The sequence below is a fragment of the Vombatus ursinus genome, unplaced genomic scaffold (genome assembly GCF_900497805.2).
Source record: "Vombatus ursinus unplaced genomic scaffold, bare-nosed wombat genome assembly UNPS02006874.1, whole genome shotgun sequence".
In the NCBI taxonomy this organism is placed as follows: Eukaryota; Metazoa; Chordata; class Mammalia; order Diprotodontia; family Vombatidae; genus Vombatus; species Vombatus ursinus.
The window spans coordinates 10,483,471-10,504,354 of record NW_020946652.1 but is presented as its reverse complement, the minus strand read 5'-3'; the positions used below and the strand labels follow the sequence as shown (position 1 = coordinate 10,504,354).

Genomic DNA, 20,884 nt, shown 5'->3' with positions numbered 1-20,884 from the left:
AAGCCAGGCCTCCTCACCACAAGTCCAATCTACCCTTATTTGGGATTTGGACGTGAGCGTTTTCCCCCCTCCTCCCCCACCTCTTCTCTCCTTCCTTCCTCAGGGTCTCACTTTCCTCCTCAGCTCCCGCTGGTTGGGTCCGAATCAACGGGTACAAAGTCAGTAACATTGCGTTCCAAGCCAGAGCAGCACATTTCTGGGCTCTGCGGCTCAGCTGAGCCTGGCTTGCTTCCAGCTGGAGAATTAGGAAATGGAAAGGACCAGGCTCACGAGGTACTAGGCAGAGAAGGGGCCTTGGGGAGCCCCCTGCCCTGAGGGGGAATGCATGCGTGACACAGCCCAGGTATCCCGAAGACACTGTTTGAGTCCCAAAGACTCATGGGATGGCTGAGCTGGAGGGAACCTTCGGGGTGATGAAGTACAGGGAAGGAAATTGAAGCCCAAAGCCAAGACGAACCTCGGCCCTTTGACTGGACCAAGCTGTCTGGAATAATGCTTGAGCTCCAGGCAGACTTAGCCATGAGGACTGTGATGCTAACTACAGAGAGGGCAGGCATGTGGGCTACCACTGTATGCCTCACAGATGCTCTCAATACTGATGAGGATCCTCTGGAGCTGGAAGGAACCCTGAGCTCATTTAGTACACACCTCTCATTCTACAGATGGGGAAAGTGAGACCCAGAGAGATGAAATAAAATGACTTCCATGGACACATAGATAGGACGTGGCTGAGCAGGTCCCTTGATCCTTTGAGCTTCCAGAGCTTAATGCTCTGGGAGTGATCCGGCTTTGTCAACTTCCCTCGCAATCTTTCACCAGTTTCCTTTTCCTGACTGCCATTTTTTTACTGTCTTGTAAGACCTTGTAGCCTATGGGCTCATACTATCCTCCTCTGTAACATTTCAAAAATGAGCACATACTCCAAATTAATGATGCCTTTGACCACCATACCTCTGCTTGGCAAAGAGAGCAGATGTATGCTGCCTTTACAAGAGAACTGAAGCTATTTGAAGACAGAGACTATGTCATTTTTGTCTTTGTATTTATATCACTTACACTGCACTGGGCACATAGTAGGCACTTAAGAAAAGCTTCTTAAATGGATTGAATGGTTGACAGTTTCTGGACTCAGCCTCATTGTTGGGAGGACTGTTTCATATCAGGTAAACATCTCAAAGAAATGGTGATATTTAGAGCCCATATCTTAGCTTTTATCCATTTTCCATTTTTCAAAGTAAAAACCTTAAATAGGTTAATTTGGAACTGTTGTAATTACCTTCAGCATTATCTTTTGGTAACTGAGATCCTAGATTTACTCTCTCAACCCACATACACACTAACAGGTTGAGTCCCTAGAGAATGACTGACTATATTCTTCTCCTCAGGGCTCTAGGGGTGCCCCTGAGGGGAAAGTGGGGTTCTTCTAATGCTATAGGCTGGAGGCCCCATCTGGTGTGTCCCCCCAATACCATTGCCAGTGATTAGTGCCACAATATTATTTAACTCATTGACATATTCCATTGATAACCAATTAATTAACTTTTCACCAAAAAAACCTTAACTGATAAGATCTAGCAAGAACCATAGTACAACCACTGGGATTCCACCTTCATCTACAAATTCCTCACTTCTGGGGGAGAGTAGATGCCTGTTGCAGCTTATTCCATGGACAAGTCACTCCTCGGCTTGCAGGGCAGAGCTTCTCGTTCAGCTCACTCCGCAGAGTGGCTCCTTCCTTTGCTCTGTGGCTGGACCTCTGGTGGCCCTTCTGATCTGTTGAAGCTCAAGAGGTTTCAGCCTGCCCCATTCCATCTCTGATACTCACGTGTCTAAGAGCAGAAAAGAAGAAACTCACAAGTGAGTGACAGAAGAAACCACAGCAGCCTGTGATCAAGGACCCATGTGAGCCTCGAGGGGGGTGGAAGCTCTTTCCCCACCAGGAGGCTTACAAAGGTTCTTGACATCACCACCAGGGAAGAGAGAAATTGTCTTCCTTAGAGCTTTTCATCTGACACTCAGTTCTGCCTTAACAACAATCAAAAGACTTTTCTTCACCCCAAAGTAATCACATAAGAAACAGTTACAGGACACATGCTCAGTCTCTGAACCTGGGGTGGAGTCCCTCCATTCTGTGTCATCATTCACTTCCAAACCCTGCCTAGGGCTGGCAGCCAGGGGAGCTCTAAGAGTGCCCTTTGGCACATGCTTCACACCTTCCTCTTTATCCTTCCTGTTAATTTGATGCTGATTTTACCCTTTGCTCAAAAGTAGCTCTAACCGCCCAGTGACTACACAGACAGCTGACTCTGTCCCACGTTAGGAACCAGTTACTTCCCGTTTCTCCTTCTTGCCTCCACTTCCTCTCCTTTCATTCTCTTCTCTCCCCTCAGCAAGCTGGCTTTCAACTCCATCGCTTCTCTGAAACGGCTCCTCAAAATGACCTCTGAGTTGACACATCTGATGATGGCTGCTTCTGGTGCCTGTCCCTCCTAAGCTCTCTCCAGTCACTGACACCGTCAACCAGCTTCTTTTCCTTGACACTCTCTTGTCTGAGTTTTCATGACAAAGATCTCTCTTGGTTCTCTGAGGGGGCACAGGAGTCAGGTAGACCTCAACTGTAAAATGGTGGCAACACCATTTGCCTTGCAGAGCTGTCGTGAGGACCAAATGAAATGATATTTGCAAAATGCTTAGCATGGTGCCTGGCATCATACTGTGTGCACTATAGCATATATATATATATATATATATAATATATATATATGCTTCCTCCTTTCCCATCTCCTTCCCCTTCCTCCTACTTAGCCCATTTTTCAGCAAAGTAAATGTTTGCTCAATAATGCTAGTTGAGCAGTTAACTGACTAAATAGTACATACACTGTGGTTTCTTTCAATTCTTGCTCCCCAGCTGTATTTTTCATTATCTTTTTCTTCCCCTCCCCTGGAACAGCCTTCAGGCCATAGTCAAATGAATCTCCTCTGCCTCATTCTCTGCCCAGATGTTGGTGCTATGGCCATTGGGTCCCCTTGGCTTCACCCCTCAGAGTGGGGATTGTGAAATCTTCATTGTTGTTGCCTTGGGGCATGTGAAGAAGCCCCTTCTCCACAGGGCCTCTGAGAGCTGTCTGCCAGCAAACATTTATTAGCATGAAGCCCCTGGGTGTCCAATGCTGGGCTGGGCTCTGGGGGGCATGGGGCATCAGCAATATAGCTGCTGGGTGCCCATCCAAGGAATGCCAGGCACAGTGCCAATTGTAACACTAATTAGCACTAGCAATTAAATTAATTGACTAGTTAGTTAAATTGAAGGTGACAGGGAAAGAGGTCTTGAGTCAGAAGCAGAAGAGACCCAACTTTCTGTCCTGATGATGAGAGAAACTTTGGATCTCCAAGCAAATCTCTCTCCCTCTCTGAATTTCAATGTGCTCATCTGCAAAATGCACATGTAAAATGCACCCACCTTTGATTCTCATCTCCAGGGAGATAGTGGATGGAAAGGATTTTGAAAACTCATTGTGTGCCTGTGAAACCTGGATAGCATACCAGGGCTTTTGTTTTAAATCATTTTAAGGAGATTCTGAAGACCTCCTGGCAAGATAAGGTCCTGGACATTGAGGTCCTTTCTTGAACTGAACTGCCAACCACTCAAATTCAACTGCAGAGATCAAAGATCCGATGGGCTGGCCACCTCACATGGAGGTCAGAAGTGATACAAGGACACTTTCAAAGTCTCTCTGAAGAACTTAGGAATTGATTGCATGACATAGGAGACACTGGCACAGGACCACCCAGCATGGCATGCCCGCATCAAAGACAGTGATGTGCTCTATGAGCAAAGCAGAATTAAAGTAGCTCAAAAGAAACATGAAATGAGCAAATTTGGAGAAATCTCTACATTTCTTTACCTTGTGGGTTACCATGACCAAAACAGCATCACCCCAATGGCCATCTAGTGGTTGGAGAACAGTGATAGACCCACAGAGCTGGAGTATAGGATCTGTGTAGGGCAAGAGCAAAGACAGGGCTGGTAAAGTTGTTTGGGCCTAGACTGTGCAGAGCCTTGCATTCGGAGCTAAGGAGTGTCTGAAGGGGTCAGTTCTGGGTACCACCATCTTCAAACAGGACAATGGTAAAATAGAGATCATCCAGGGGTGGGTGACCAGCACCAGGAGGAGCCTGGATTCCACGTCACAAAAACTGGAGGGTATTTAGCCTGGAGAAGATAGGACTTAAGGGGAGTTGGAGGCTGTATTCAAGGACTTGAAGGACTTTCTAGAGGAGGAGGGAAGAAACTTCAATTCAGGAATGGCTCTGGAAGATGGAGCCAGGCAGCTGGCGAGAGCCTGGGAAAAAGGCAGGAAAACAGAGACAGTGCCTGCCCAAACTCAGGTTCTGCTCAGTAAACACAGCAGGTACAAAAGGAACTGCAGCAGATATACCAGTGATACAAAGGGGTTGCAAGAGGGACAGCACTATAATTAAGGGTCTCAGGGAAGACCTCCCCGGGAGGTGGCCCCAGACACCTGGCGCTTTGGAGGAGGCTGAGAATGCTGAGGATGGGAGTGGGGGAGGGAGGGGAAGCCCCACAGGCAGATGGTGGTGAGGGTGAGGGAGAGGGAGAGGAAGAGCCCTGAAGGCAGACCCAAGGGAGAGGAGCAAAGCAGGGAGGGAGAGCCTGGCAGGCTGACCAGAGGGAGAGGAGCAGACACAGCTTGACAAGCTAGTGCAGAGAGGGAGAGGGTGATGGGCAGTGAGTGAGACGGGCATTCAGGTAGGAAGTGAATGGCCCATTGCAGAGAACATCAAATGGCAGCCTGAGGAGTTTGTATCTAATCCTGAAAATGAGAGGGAACTCCCAACAGATTGGTGAGCAGGGAGGTGCCAGTCTGTGTCTCAGGGATGTCCACTGGACATTGGTGTGGAGGATGGATTGGAGGGGAAGAGATCAGAGAGGACACTCGTGATAGCCCAGGTGTGACGTGATGTAGCAGACACTGGGGGAGGGGTCGTGTGATCTCAGAGAAGGAAGTTCATGCTGGAGACTTTCTGGGGATGTATACTCAACACCAGTCAGTGACTGATTGGATTGAGTATGTGGAAGACAGAAGAGCTGAGGATAACTGAGGGATAGGCTTCAGTGACTGGAAGGGTGGGAGCACTCTCAATAGATATGGGGAAGCTAACAGGACGTATTGGGTATGAGACACGCATGGAACCTGCAGGTGGTCAGAGGAAGGAGGCTGGGTGCATGGATTTGGGAACCATTGTGTAGATGAAAATTAAAGCCATGGCATAGGCATGGATGAGAACACCAAAGGAGATTTATTTTTTTTTTGCTTGGCCTTGGGGACAGAACCAGGAGTGGTGGGATAAGAGCTATCCCCAAATGGTACATGGTTGTCCTGCCCCCCCATGACTTATCACTTGTCCAGAGGGAATGGTGGGGAGAGGGGGCCACAGGACAATAGATGTAGAGCTGGAAGCTATCCCAGAGGTCCCGTAGTTCAACTCCCACTGTTTTACAACTGAAAACCTTCAGCCCAAAGAAGGGACAGACTTGCCCAGTGCCCCAAAGGGAGTGAGTGGCAGCACCAAGGCCCTGGTGTTTCTGCACCTTTCTCAGAGCCCTACTTGATGTGTCCTGGATGGGCAGACTAGTGATTTTGGGGTGTGGGAATTCCCTTTGGTTTTGTTGGCAGGTCCACCCACACAATTCTCAGCCTGGCCATAAAGAAGAACCTTAGAAAATCGCCTGAGGTGCAGAGAGGTTCAAAGCCCATGCTATGATTCCCACAATGACAGGCTGTAGACAATCCCCAAGCCCCGGCAATCTAGCTCCCAGGTAACCCCAGCTCCAAGCTCCTGGGCCAGGGGGCCAAGACCCTCCTAAAGGGGAGAACCCTCAGGCACTCAAGGGGCAGACACAGGCTTTCTTCTGGGAAAGGCACCATCACTGCCCTCCTTGTTCCCAGAGTTGGGCCCCGCCTTTTCCTGACTGCAGGTAAGTCACCAGAGTTGGTAAACATTCCTCTGCCACAGCAGCCTCATTTCCTCACCTCTGCCCTAGTTGGGCAGACTCCATGCCTGTGCCTTATTCCTATTCTGGGGCTTTCCCAGCAAGCACCCAGATGAGTGACCAGTCGGGCTGCTGAGGGCAGGTGTGTGACCACCAAATGGCCATCAGCAGAAACTGCTCCCAGCACATCCCTTGGAAGTGTCCCATATGAGTAGAGCCCAAAGCTGGATGCCCCACTTTCCACTGACCTCGCTTTTGGGAGGCAGTGGTGAGGTGGGGCCAGAGCCGTTTGGAGAAGGTTGTAAAGGAAGATCTGGGATCAAGGGAGAGTGGGACCCCACCTCCCCAGAAGAGCCTGGGGGTTCTGGGACACTGTACCTGCTTTCTTCTCTCCTCCAGTGCCCAGAAACAATGGTCAAGGTGGTAGGAGTTATTAGGAACCCTCCCCAGTGGCTCAAGAACTGCTTAGTATAGCCAGAGGTTCCACTGTCTCTTTCTGGATACCTTACTCAGCTTTTTAATCCAGGAGCAGCAGGAGAAAGACGAGCCCACTGTCAAAGTGGCCCCTTTTCTGATGATGGCTCATGATGCCTTCCACCATTTCTCTCCTCTTCCTCTGACCCCCTCCCTCCTCAAAAAACAAAACCAAACCAAACCCTGGGACAAGAACTACAAGGGAACCCAGTAGCAGTCCCCCCCTCCCTGCCCACCTCACAGTCCAGGGCCCCCAGCTACTGTCTGCCATCCACTTGGGTTTCACTCCCAAATTCCTGGGGAGCAGAAAAGAAAGGACAAAGAAAAGGTCCAGTGAGTGGGGCGTGAGTCACAATTGGGAATCTTCCTGGCATGACGGAATGATTCAGTCAGTCCGACAACTGTTTACCGAGTGCTGGTGATGCTCACAGCTTAGAGCGATAGATCTACTAGGTAGGAGACCTGAACCTGGGTCCAGCCCCTGCTGCCTTCTCCATGACCCTGAGCAAGGGTCACTTCCCCTCACTGGGCCTCAGTCTCCTCATTTGTCAATGGGAATAATACATAATTCCCTCTGCTGGGAATTCCTCATTCTGCACCTACTATCGACCTGCCAGCATCCACCATAGAGATTGCAAAGTGCTTTTCCTAGGAGGTTCACTATTTGAGCCTCACAATAACTGGGCCAAGAAGGGGCTACAAACGTTCAATTGTCCCCATTTTCTGGATGAAGAAACCGATACTGGTTCATTCAGCCACTTAGTGTGAGGTAGAGTTTGAACCCAGGTCTTCCAGACTCCTGCTCTTTACTCTCCAGCGTCACCTCATAGTGGTGACACCGTCTTTGTTAATCAATCGTTGGGAATCATCCAGGCAGGAGAAATACGGTCCTTAGGGAGTCCTGGTCACCCGGGTCTAGCAAGGACAAAGGCGCAGAAGTTGGACAGGGAAAGACGGCCGGTGTTGCACCTCAGGGAAGTTTCATACAGTTGTGTCGAGGCTCAGGCGGGAAGCCACCGGGCAGAGGGTGACCATAAAGACTGGAAAGGGAGAAAAAGGGGAAAGGGGGAGGGGTAGGCTAGCCCAGCAAGGCCTCCGGTCCCGGCTGCGGAGCGCGGAGGTCACGGAAGGTTTGTGGGCGAATGAAACACCATCGAGGCCGTGAGGGTGCTGGCTGACCCTGGGCCGGAGTCGGGATCGGATAGAGCACGCGAAAGTCTCCGAGCGAGGCTAGGGCCTCAGGGGACCCGCGTGTCACCCACGCCCGCCACTGTCGCCCCTCCTCAGCACCGCCTCCCACGTGCCATGGCGGGACTCCAAACAAGCTACACGGGAGGGGCTGTTTACCCCAACCAGTGGTCTCCTCCGATTGGCTGCTGCCAAAGGCTGCCCCAACGCGGACCAATGGGCGTGCGCGGTCCTCTTGGCTCCCAGGTCTGGGGGGGGGGGCGGGGGGCTCCCACTCCAGTCAGTTCCCAGCCCCTGGGAAGGTATGGGGGGGGGGCGAGGAAGAAGCCCCTGGAGCTGATTGGTGAGTTTGCGTTCCAGGCCTGCCTTTCCCTGGGGCGTCACAGAGCCCCGTGGGCGGGCCCGAGGCTCGGTGGGGACCGACAAAAGCTCGGGACGCGCAGGGTCCGCCAGAGGCGGAGTGGCCCGACCCAGCCCTGGACGCTGAAGTCGAAGATTAAGCAGCCGCCGGAGCTGGAAGCAGGTATCAGATCCGTGCACTGAGAGACCCACGCGAGCCTGAAGCCAGCGGGGTCCGAGCCGCCTGCCCACGACCCCACGAGTCCCGAACAAGCCCGTGAGCCCGCGAGCTCCCAGCCCCGCAGCCCCCAGAGCCCACCGCCTTCCAGGTCGCAGCCCCGAGCCAAGCCTCCAGAATGCGAGCTGCGCGCATCGTGCTCCGCGGAGCCTCCGGCCCGTCGGCTGCCGCTGCGTCCGTGCCCCCAGTCCCGCGGGCAGTGGAGCGCTTCTCCCGCTACAGCCCGTCCCCGCTGTCCATGAAGCAGCTGCTAGACTTCGGTGAGCCGGGGCTGGGCTCGGAGTGCGGGACAGCGGGCTGGAGCTACGGTCCCTGGGGCAGATTGTTCTAGAGAGCCCCACGTCCCCTCCATTCCCACCGTCTCGTGTGCCCGGTGGTGGCACTCACCGGTAGAGTGACTGGGGTGGGGTGGGAGGGAGGCGGAGAGAGAAGGGACAGGGAGTGAGCCTCCTCCCCGGAGACGGGCCCCTGGGGCTCCAAGTCAAAGGCTCGGGGTCTCTGAGGGGAATCGGACCTGGATCAGAAGGAACCTCAGTTGTGTGGAAGGAGCTGGCAGTTGAGGGGAGCAGCCAGTGGAAGGAAGGGGTGGGGACATTACCTCTCCGGGTGCCACTAGGCCGTCAGTTCCTCGGTAGCGTCCTGCCCACCAAAGCTCGTGTGTGCCCAGAGGGCGGTGGTCTGGGTGCCCAGTTTACCCAGCAGTGTTTGTTCAGGCCCCAGGAGCAAGGGCGCAGACAAGCCACTCCTCACTCCCTCCACCCCAGCCCCCAAGGAATAAACAAGACCGTTCCCCCTCCAGGCTCGGAAAACGCTTGCGAGAGGACCTCTTTCGCCTTCCTGAGACAAGAACTTCCCGTGAGGCTCGCCAATATCTTGAAAGAAATCGAAATTCTCCCTGATCGGCTCGTCAAGACCTCCTCCGTGCAGCTGGTGAAGAGCTGGTGAGTGGCGGAGAGCCCACCCACTGGGGGTGCTGTCAGTCATTCAGGACCCCATAAGCTGGGCCCGGGGCTCCACGGGAGGTGTAGCACGGCTTTCCCCAATAATGCTGCCTGGCCCTGGGCCCTGCACATAGAGCACACAGCACACTGTCACCAGTTAGGAGGCTGAGGGAAGCAATGTCATCCCAAAGTGAAGTGTGTGGAGGGGAAGACAGATGCCAGTTCCTGGACTCCCTTAAGGGACAAGCGTCCCAGGAAGAGGCAGGCACTGCTTCTCAGGTTTTTGCCTGCCTGAGGTTTCCCAGCTAATGTGCCCCCCTCCACCTCACCTTTACTCTCCTGGAGAATTCCTGGGGTGATATCTGGAGTTATCTGAGAATGTTTCCAGAGCCTGCACTGCCCCAGAGAGGTGAAGGGAAAAGGAGCCCAAATGCCAGTTCCACATCCAGGCTCAGAAGGAGGCCTCTTAGGGGAGCAGGCAGCCAGGCCACTGGTGCCTCCCCAGGCTTGTCCAGATGGAGTGAGAAAATTTTAGGTAGAAATTGGCGGGGGTGGCCACAGGGAGGGGGTGGTCAAAACAATCATGAGCACACAACAGTCTCCTGCCAGAGAAGGTGCCCAGCTAGGAAAACAAAGGGGCAAACCCCCTTCCTCCCTCCAATATCTGGATACCAAGGTGCTTGGGCTGACTAGCTTTGGGGGCTGCTCTGAGAGTGTTTGGGGGCAGCCCTGCCCAGAAAGCTTTCCTCCAGAAGCCTCAGTGGGAGTCAGGACCCTCTTGGTGCTCACAAGATTGTACTGTTGCTTTCAGAATTCCTTTCTGCCAGCACACTTGTTTTTAAAAAATCAGATGCATTTCATTTTTGACTCCAAGCTATTCCCTCTCAGGTACATCCAGAGCCTCATGGATTTAGTGGAATTCCATGAGAAGAGCCCAGAGGACCAGAAGACTTTGTCCGAGTAAGTGATCTTTTCCAATTAGAGAGATTCAGTGAGTCAGTCCACACCGGTACTGGTTCATGCCAGACCTTGTGCTGGGCATTGGGGAACACAGCTCGTATTTTTCGGGGCTCTTGGATCCAAAGGTAGAGACATTTAACCCATCTGGGGCCCCAGTTCTGTCATCCACACCCCCTGCCCACCTTTGCAGAGGAGAGGGGTAAGTTTTCAAGTGCTGGAGAGTGAATCCAAAAAGTCTGATGCCTAGCAATTGGCCAGGAGGGGTAAGCAGGTGTGGGTGGCCTGGCTTCCTTTGGGGAGGCCCCAGTTGGAGACAGAAAAGCTCCCTGTTGGGTAACATTGTCCCTTGAACACTGATCTGCGAGTGCTTAGGCCATGTGGCCCACATGCCAATGGGAGAACTCAGAGGGATAGATAAAACCAGCCCAAAACTGGTGTTCTGAGTGCTGGGATTGTCCTGCTGTGAGTGACTCACATCTCCTGGCAGCATGGACAGCCACAACTGCTATGGCAGTCCTTGGGGTATGTCAGGTCACTCTGGTCCACTCTCAGGACCAGGATGCTCTGTCCTGCCTCAGCCTCAGGACTCAGGGAGGTTCTGAAGGACAAGGGAAGCCCTTTCCCGATGAGGGGCAGATATGGCTGCGAGGCTGGGCCTAAAGCCACAGGTGTGCCCACACCTCCTCTGTGATTGGGCTAAGGAAACTCCCTCGGGCTCTTCCTAACCTTGCTTCGGCTTCAGCTTTGTAGATGCGCTGATCAAGGTCCGGAACAGGCATCACGATGTGGTTCCCACCATGGCCCAGGGCATCATTGAGTACAAGGATTCCGGTGCTGTTGACCTTGTCACCAACCAGAACCTCCAGTACTTTTTGGACAGGTTTTATATGAACCGCATCTCCACTCGAATGCTCATGAACCAGCATAGTGAGTTTCTTGGCTTTTCCTACTAAACCAATTCAGAATAAGGGACTTGGAGGGAGGCGCCAAATTTTTCCTTTTCTAATGACTGTGTCAAATGCTCTCCCTTCAACAGTTCTCATATTTAGTGACTCGAAGACAGGAAACCCAAGCCATATCGGAAGCATCGATCCCCACTGTGATGTGGTTGCTGTGGTCCAAGGTACAAGTGCCAGCCTCTGGCCTGGGGGAGGGAGATGATTCTTTCTGCCTCATGACAATATGGCCTGGGGCGCTGGAGTCAGAAGTGTGAGAGATGTTTGCCCTCTGGGCCACGATGAATATCAGGCAGCACAGAGCTTTAGACAGGAGGGCAGGGAAGATCTTGGAGTGTCTGAAGCTCCCAGGTGGCCCCTAATAATGAAGTCTTGTGGGATGCAATGGAGAACCCCCTCCCCACTCTGCCACTGAAAATGAAGTGATGGACCCTCTATGTTGCAGATGCCTATGAGAGTGCCCGCATGCTCTGTGATCAGTATTACCTCGTTTCTCCTGAACTGAAGCTAACACAAGTGAATGGTAAGTTCTAGAACAGACATTCACCCCACAAGAGCAGTGACTTGAGCACAACCAATCCTCCTTTTCATCTCCCCTGGCCATAGGCTCAGCTGGGAGAGCCCAGCTTCAGTCTAAGCACGAATACCCTTTCCCAGTTACTTGGGAGAGGGCTCAGCTCCAGGGGAGGTTAGCTAGCTATGTAGCTAACATGTTAGACATGTACCCACTTCTTTGAAGACTAAGGTCAGAGCATGAATTTCGGCTGTGAGTGGGCAAGCAGAAGCGGATGAGTCCAGGCAGGCTCTTGACCCTGAGTGCATTCGAAGGGACTCGGGATTCTGGAACATTCAGGCACAAACCTGGATTCTGGAACACTGTTCAGAGCTCTGGGGTCAGATGCAAATGAGGTCAGAGTCCAGGGCTAGAAAGAAAGACTCATGTCTTTCCGGAGTATAGAAGGGGTTTTTTTTTTTCTTTGTACATTAGCCTGTTGGTGAAACTTATACCTAATTTGTATATGGAATTTAATACATGGCTTATAGAAAACTAACCAAGCCTTAAGTTTTGATATTGCAAGTGAAAAATGAAAACACGGGACCAACCAGCTTAGGGTTAGCATGTGATTTATTTTCTTCTCTATCTTCTTTTCTGTTCTTTTTTGGGGGGGGTAGGCAGTGGGGTTAAGTGACTTGCCCAAGGTCACACAACTAATAAGTGTTGTGTGTCTGAGGCCGGATTTGAACTCAGGTCCTCCCGAATTCAGGGCCGGTGCTCTATCCACTGTGCCACCTAGCTGCCCTGTTTTCTCCTCTATCTTGATCTATGTAAAGTCAGTGTAGGGTAGTAGATAAGGCTGGGCTTGGAGTCAGGACAATTGGGGTTCATGTTCTGTCTCTGGTGGTTAGTTGTGGCGATGTGACACTGGGCAAGTCCCTTCTCACTGACTGACTCATAGAAGGTTCAAATCTGCTCTGCTTTGCCAGAGGGATTTCCCACATTCAGAATTCTCAATGTGGACAAAACTCTAGATCCTCTCAGTGTGTCTGTGGAATTTCCCCTGCCCACAATGTTCAGCTCGCCACAGGAGGTCCAGTGCCTGGAGGCTGCGCCCAGCCCCAGCCCCTCAGATAAGGAGGGTTCCTCATCCTGCTCTGGCCGGGGCATTGGACGAGTGAAACAAAGTGTCCTTGCAGGTGTGGGTATTCCACTTAGTGGGAATGGACTTTATTCTTTCTAACTGAAGCCCTTCTTTTCCAGTTGTCAGATGATTTGCTTTCTTTCTTCACAGGTAAAGTACCTGACCAGCCCATTCACATCGTCTATGTCCCCTCACACCTTCACCACATGCTATTTGAGCTCTTTAAGGTAAAGCACCCCCCCCCCACCAAGAAAGATGGGCCTCCCACTCCCAGATGTCCTGGGCTCTCCTGAGTGCCTTCTGTCAAATGCTCTGCCCCTTAATCCTCACTAATGTCCTCATGCCATTCCCAGGGTGGTGGGTACCCCTTCAGGGCCTCAGGGCACAGGCAAACTAACCCGGCAACAGTGCTACGGTCATCCGGCCAGCCAGCCTGCCAGCCAGCCAGCCATTCATTCTCTGCTTCAACAAGGAACATCCCAAATGAGATGCCTCATCCCTGCTCCAGATCCTGATCTCTGGGTGGGCTTTAGGGGCTTCCCTGTGGTCTAAGAGAGTCTTCATTCACGATGTGGCAGGGTATGAGCGGGTGTAGTCAGGTAGACTCAGAGGAAATAGAAAATTTCCCAACCACTCCCTCCCCTGGACTGGTGGAGGGGAAGCCTGGGGACAAAGAGGACTCTGCCTGGACTGAGTCAGTTCGGTGGTTTGTCCTTGGCTTCTGCCCATGTGCTTATCCTCTCCCCTGCCACCTCTGGACACCTCTGGGCATCATCATGCCTCCTGTGGAAAGAATGGTACAAGAGCTCATTCTCTTCCCCGGTGTGCATATGCATGCATCAGGGCTTCCATAACAATGAATCTTGGCCCAGTGCCTTGAGCCTGGAGCTGCCCCCTGCAGAGACTATGCCCACAGGAGAGACTCAGACTGCAAAAGTAAGAAGTTCAGCCACCAGTTTTAGTTTATATTAGGCCAAAAATATAAATAGGCTTGAAATCTTGTTCCCTTCCCCTTAACTGCCTCAGGCACAGTAAATCGCTGAGCTTAAGCTGTCCTAGGGCTGCTGAAGGAATGAGGAGATGGCCTGGGCTGCTTCGGGGGCCCTTCCAGGAGCCAACAAAACCTCTGGGCTTTTTCTTCCTCAGCAAATCATGTTTGTGATTTTTTTAAGCAAATATTTAACCAGATCAAGTCGTGCAAGGCTAACTCTTGAGTAAATCTGGGGATTTGTTTTTTTGCCTTGTAGTCTTTGGCTGTCACCCCCTCCATACGTAGCAAGAGGAGAGGAAAAGAAAGGGAGGGGGGAAATGCACTATTCAAACACCTCTAATGCTTGTTTATGAGCTTGAGTCTAAAAAAAGATTCACTAGCAGCCACAGCATAATCTTCCCTTCCATGATTAACCTCGTGAAATACAGGCAGGCAGAGCCAATGTGTTGTCCCCCCTGCTCACCCCACAGAACCCTAACCCTAATTGTGCCCAGCGTGTCAGAAAGGGGTCCCTGCTGTCCTTCCCTGCTGTTACGTTCCCTTTATTTTAAATGGAACAAAGTATCACAGTGCACCGTCTATCCTGAATGTTGATGTGGGAGCTTTGAGCCAGGAAATCTTGGGAGTTTGAAGGTCTCCTTGGTTGTACCCCCAGAATGCCATGAGGGCTACAGTGGAACACCAGGAACACCAGCCATCCCTGACACCCATTGAAGTGACTGTGGTCCTAGGAAATGAAGACCTGACCATCAAGGCAAGTACCCAGTCCTTTGCTTTGGGGTCGGCGGGTGGGGGCCAAACCAAGTCAGTGACAAAATACCTACCAAGGTTATGTTGACCAAATGGCTTTGAAATGGTTGGAGGTAGCTTGGGGGGGGAGTAGGGCTCTGGATCTGGGTCATTGAGAGTTTGCCTTTTTGGTGCAGATTTCAGACCGAGGGGGTGGTGTTCCACTGAGAATCATTGACCGCCTCTTCAGTTACACCTACACCACTGCCCCAACCCCTGTGATGGATAATTCCAGGAATGCTCCTTTGGTAAGAGGCGTCATCTCTTGTGACTGGGGGAGGGAGAGGGCTTTGATGAGCAGGAAGTGACTGTGGTCTCTCCAGTGTAACCCCCTCGTTTTAGAGATGATTAGGAAGAATGGCTGCAAAAAGGATGGAAAGAATTAGCCAACCAAAAGGAGCCAGAAGATCTGAATGGGGAAGCTCCAGTGAGGGCCTGTGCTGAAGGAGAACATTGATCTCCCAGCGCTCTGGGAATGGGGGTCACCCACACTCTCCAGGTGACCAAGACCCATGTCTCTCTTTCTCTTCCCCAACCCCAGGCTGGTTTCGGGTATGGCTTGCCAATTTCTCGTCTCTATGCCAAGTACTTTCAAGGGGACCTAAGTCTCTATTCGTTGTCGGGGTATGGAACAGACGCAATCATCTATTTAAAGGTACAGCTCATGGGAACCAGCATGTGAAAAAGAACCCTAAACAACCACCTTCATCCTTTTAAAATGGAGAGGCAGTCACCTACCCTGAGCCAGGGACATGGCACCCAGAGTCTTTTCATCTGTGCTAGGCTAGGATGAGACCTCAGGTTCAGCTGTTTGTGCTGACACCCACTCCGTGTGAGGTCACCCACATCTGAACATCCCTGGAAAAGCCAGAGCTTCTGAGCGATCATGCTAGTGATACTCCAGCTGACAAAGGGCAGCTCAGGTTACCCAAGGCCTGCATCTGACCTTACCAGAGACTCATCGGAAGGAAATGGGGTGCTTTGTGGGTGTGGGAAACCGTCCACGCTTCCCAAGTCAGCTCTTAAGGGGGCAGGGAGGAGGGCAACATTTTCTCTACTTCTGATCATCCCTTGGGTAAGGTCACTGTCCCAGTGTGTGAATCCCTCACCAGTTAACAAATTGTAAATATCTACATCTGAACATCAGAACTCCAGGGTCCCATCCAAGGCCTCCTCTAGTCTAGCTCCCCCTCCCCAGTGCCTCCCACAGGCAGCATATCTGGGGAGAGGGTGTCCTTGGAGACCCAGGTACAGACTGGGAGCCCTGGGGGTGGGGGGATGGGCTTGGTTGTCCAGCTCCTGGTGCTGGCTACTAGGTCTCTAGCACTGGTCTCTGCTGGAGGCAGCCAGGGGAGCAGTCAGCTCTTTTCACTCTCACTGCTCCCACAGATGTTTTATTAATCGTCTGTTGTATATGATGAATGAATGAAGACTTAGGTGCTTACCATGTTGGCTTAGCACTGGGGTTATACACAGAAAAGCCAGACAGTGCCTGCCCTCAGGGAGCTCCCATTCTAATCAGGAGACTACAGCAGGGAAGATTTCAGCTGCCCGGGGTTGGGCAGCTCCTTCCTGCATCCCAAGGATAAAAACACAAAACTTGCACCCCAAGAATCCTGGGGTCCCCGCTAATGTATGTGTCTTCCTTATGTGCAGGCGCTGTCTTCTGAGTCCATAGAAAAGCTCCCTGTTTTCAACAAGTCGGCCTTCAAACACTACCAGGCAGGTCCAGACTCAGGGGACTGGTGTACCCCAAGCAAAGAGCCGAGGAACCTCTCCAAGGAAAAGATGGCCATGTGAGCAAGGTTCCAACCAGACTGCTTCAGAAAACATGGGGCTCCAAACTTTGGTGGGAACAAAAAACAAGTCCTGTCTCCATCAGAATCCTGGTCAGAGGAGACAGGCGGGTGTGTGTCAAAGATGCAGCCCCATGGACCCACTGCATGCAAGCTGTTTGTGTGGCGGACCTGGCAGGAAGCTCTCAAGGGCCAATTGGTGCAGGCAGAGGGTGCTCTGGGCCCCCATCCCTCCCTAACCCTGGGAGAGGAGGGAGTCGGGAACTGAGTGGTCCTCGACACCACATTCAGGCCCCCATTTCTCAGCCCCAAGGACAGCTCTGATACTACAGTGCTGGTTGTTGGAACAGTGGGAGTGAGCTATGGACTGTTAAATGCGTGCCGTTCCCCTGCTTACTGGCCATTCAGAAGACCACAAGTTAGGATCACATCCTTGGAAATGTACACATGTCCTTTAGCCATTGTATTGATAACCCCAAGAAAACAGGTGGGCAGCCAAGGCCACACCAGTGTAAATGACCAAGAAAAGAGCAAAACCGTTGTCCACTAGCTTGTAACCCAGGGACAGAAAAGGGCTGGAGGTGTTACTTCTCTAACCCAAACTATTCCTTGTCCTCCTGGCTCATCCAGTGGCTCAGGTGCCTGTGTGGGCATGTGCCCTAAGTGTGGACACAAGGCATGTGGGAAGGTCGCTATTTGTGGGAGAAGGATGGAAGTCAGGGCCACATGGAGACCCACAGCAGGACCCCAGCCCCTCTTGGCTAGGTTAGAGATGTGCTTATAATTAGGGGAGGGTAAGCCTCACCTGGAGTGTGAAGGTTACACCTAGGGCCATTGTTGAGTTTGGAAAGAGGACACTAGCAGTCCAAGGTTGTGGCGGTAAGATCAGACTCCAGGCTGTGGTGGGATGTTGGTGGATTTCTTGTTGGGGAGCTGTGTTTGTTGGGATATGGAAGGTGGATCGAAGGGGAAGGAGCTGAGGATTCTCTCTGAGCCCATGACCCTGCTGGCTTGTCTATGTGGCCAGACAGTGGGCAAGGGAGCAGGGCTGGACCTGGGGAATGCAGCACAGGTGGGGGATGGAGTAAGTGCAGTAAGGTAGGTGGGCCATCCCTGCTCATGTCCTGTTGGATGTGACGCTTCTGTTGGGTGATTATTCTTTTTGGCTGCCAGAAGCCCCCTTTACCTTAGAGTTTGCATGAGGCCCTCCTAAAGGAGTGGGGGGAGTTCTGGCCGGCACACGCTCCCTTAGTCCCTTTGGGGCTCAACGAATTATGGTCTGGGGTGAGAGCAGGTGGGGGGTCCTCCGCTCCAGTGTTGGCCTGGGGCTGGCCAGAGCTGAGGGGGCAGGGCCAGCCCCACCCAAGTCAGTGCCTGCAGATGTCAGCTTTCCGTCGCCACAGAAGGGAGATGGCTGGCCTACTTGCTGTGACTGGCCCACACAGCACACAGTGAAGGGAGGAAAGCCTCAGTCTGGGAGATGCCAGGCTGGGGCTGACTCTGACTCTGGCTGACCATACTGCGGACCTTGAGGAGAATATGGTGCGATTGTAAAGTTATTGCTGTGTGAATTAAGCTTTGTCCATAGAAACTTGACACTTTTTGTAATAAATATTTTTACTATAATTACCATGAGTGTTCTTGTGTCCTGAATGGGGGAAACTGAAGTTATTTGGATTAAGGGAGATGACCATCCCTCATTGGAGCTATCGAATGGGGAAGTCACGTCTACACTGACCTCTCAGCTCAGACTCAGGGCCTGAGTGTCTGGCCCATCTCCCCCCTTTCCTCCCCATTCCCGGCTACCAAACTTCCCTATTTTGTAGGTGGTATCATTGTCCCAAAGAATCCCAAGGACCATGTTTCATAACCAACACCTTCTAATTCCCAAATGTCCCAAGTGGGACTCCTCTTTCTCCCAGGCCTCTCCCTCCTAATTCTTCATTTCTGTCCTGGTCCCTCCCCCTCCCCTTCCAGTCCCCCAGGGTCCCACCGTCAGCGTCCTCTTCGGCTCTTCCCTCACCCTCACCCCCCCACTTTCAATCGGTTGCTGACTCTTGTTTCTGTCTCCTCCACAATTCTCACCTCTGTTCTCTTCTGCCCACCCACACAGTGACTACCCTGATTCAGACACCTCACCTTATCCATGGACCACTGCATCCTCCATCATCTCCTTGTCTCTGGTCGTTCCCTCCACACAGATGCCAACATAGTCTTTCTAGAGTCCAGGTCTGACCTTGACTCTCCCTTGCCCCACATCTCCCTGTAGCCCCCTAGGATAAGCTAGAAAATGCTCAGCCTTGCATTTAAAGCCCCTCCCAGCTTGTCTCCTGCCTCCCATCATTTCATCTTATCTCCTTTCACACACCCCACAGTCCCCTTCAGCCTGCCTGTCAGCCATCCCCTGTTGGATGCATGGCTTCCTCACCACCTTGGGCTTCCTTCAGAGCTCAAGCTGGGGGCCATCACTTATGGGGGTGCTTTACTCATCTGCTCTGCCTCCTGGAGTTAGGATGTGTCCATATCGCACTCTCCATCATGAAAAGACTACAACATATGATGGAATTAAATGAGACTGAACACAAGTATCCAATGGGGAAGACATGAATAGATAACAGCTGTCCTGAAAAAAGATCTGGGGCTTCCAGTGGACCACAGGCTCAACCTGAATCAGAAAAATGATATATCAGCCCAAAAAAATGTAGCTTTGGGCTGCATTAGGAGGGGCAGAGCTTCCTGGAAGAGGAAGGGGACAGTCCCACTGTCCTCTCTCTTCATCAAACCTAATCTGCAGTTTTGTGTTCAGTTCTGTGTACCCCACATTAAAGTGTGTCCAGGAGGAGGGCAGCTAGGAGGCAGAAGGGCCTTGGGTTTGTCACGTGAGGATTGGTTAAAGAAGCTAGGTATGTGTAGCCTGGTACTCACCAGGCATTTGCCTCGGCTCCTACGTCCTGTGTGGCCAGTGGCTAGTGTGCTGGCGAATGGGCTCCAGGAGAGCCTGGGAGCTGTACCTCCAAGGAGCTAGGGCTTCTTCGTGGTTATTCACAGTGAGACTGTCAAGGTAGACCAGGTTCAGCCCCACCAGAAGTGTATCAATTCAACACCAAACATTTATTAAGCACCACCTACATGCCAAGTCCTAAGTCAGATGCTGGGGATGCACAGATGAGGGGGCCTGACATTTACCGTCACCTGGATCATCAGACAGAAATCACACATCAAAAGTGCCAGCAATTTGGTCAATGTTTGGAGACCATCTGAAAACCCTGGTCCTCAGTTACCTCTGCCTTCTTTCCTGTGGCTCTATTACAGGTCCCATGGAAACAGATCCTGGGGTCATGAAAGACTGAAGCCCACTTCCTGGTGTTGGGCAGAAGCCACACCTTTCTTACTAAGGGCCCACCTGCTGGTGATGAGCCTTCTGTCCCTGCCTAGGCAGACCCAATGGAGCCTACATCACACCAATGGACCTCCTGGGAACCTAGGATGTCCTCCACGGATGGAGTGAGGCAGAGAGAAGGACCCCACCAGGAACACAAGAGAGAAGCTTGGTAAGTGTCCATGTCCACTGGAAGAAGATATGGTATGTTGAGTGATGTGGGATGGCTCCCCTGAAGCCAGAAGGACGCAGAGGGGCAGAGGACCCAGACAGAGAGAGAGGGAGACAGACAGACAGACAAGGAGACAGACAGAGGGAGGGAGGGAGGGAGGGAGGGAGGGAGGGAGGGAGGGAGGGAGACTGAGAGATGGAGCCACAGAATTCAAACCTTTTTCATTCACACTCAGTTGTTTTTGCTCAGCAGCCAATCAGAGGACTTGACATCACCATAAAGTTTTCAGACAGGAAACAGAGGACACCCAGCCATGCCTCCTCTGAAGTGAGGGCATTACCCCTTCTGTTACACGTGCTTGGACAGCCTCTCCAAGCCTTCCCCTGCGGGATTAGAAGCCAGGAGAAACTGTCTTCTCATGCTTTGTGTAATCCATGAGGAAGGGAAGAACTGGAAATTCACTCATCACATAAATAAGTGCAAATATACATGCATATACACACACACAAAATAACTACAAGATAATCTGGAGCAGAGGAGAGACTAGCAGCCAGGGAAGGGGGGATGGATTCTTAGCGATGGAGGGGAAGGAGGAGAGCCCCTCAGGTGAAGGGGAGCACCAGGGCAAAGGCATGGAGATCGGGTTTCATGTGAGAGAAATGACCAGATGGCCCATTTTGCCACAGCCTAGAGTATGGGGAAGGTATGAAGTCTGGAGCAGTAGAATGCACTTCATTTGGAGGGATTTTAAATGCCAAACAGAGGAGTTTGTATTTTATCCTATTGAATGTGGGTATGTGTGTGTGGTGGCGAGACATGGCATGGTCAGACCTAGGCTTTGGGAAGATCACACTGGCATCTGGGAGGAAGCTAGACTGGCATGGGGAGAGGTCTGAGGCAGAAGACAGCTACTGCAGTGGTCCACGTAGGAGCCAGTGAAGGCAGCTGTGAGCAGAGAGAAGGAGCTGGTTGGGAAGGTTGATGGGGAGGTCTTGGCAGATCTGG

The 20,884-nt window shown here is 52.0% G+C and overlaps 1 protein-coding gene across 1 annotated transcript; it reads left to right on the top strand.

Annotated features, from left to right (window-relative positions):
- Window positions 1-8,112: 8,112 nt before the first annotated feature.
- PDK4 (pyruvate dehydrogenase kinase 4) lies at window positions 8,113-17,958 on the top strand. The gene is made up of 11 exons (XM_027848750.1): window positions 8,113-8,515; window positions 9,055-9,196; window positions 10,085-10,156; window positions 10,899-11,083; window positions 11,193-11,279; window positions 11,558-11,635; window positions 12,903-12,979; window positions 14,399-14,497; window positions 14,670-14,780; window positions 15,074-15,187; window positions 16,189-17,958. The coding sequence occupies exons 1-11, from the start codon at window positions 8,374-8,376 to the stop codon at window positions 16,330-16,332; spliced, it is 1,251 nt and encodes a 416-aa protein (XP_027704551.1). The 5' UTR covers window positions 8,113-8,373; the 3' UTR covers window positions 16,333-17,958.
- The last annotated feature ends 2,926 nt before the right edge of the window (window positions 17,959-20,884 follow it).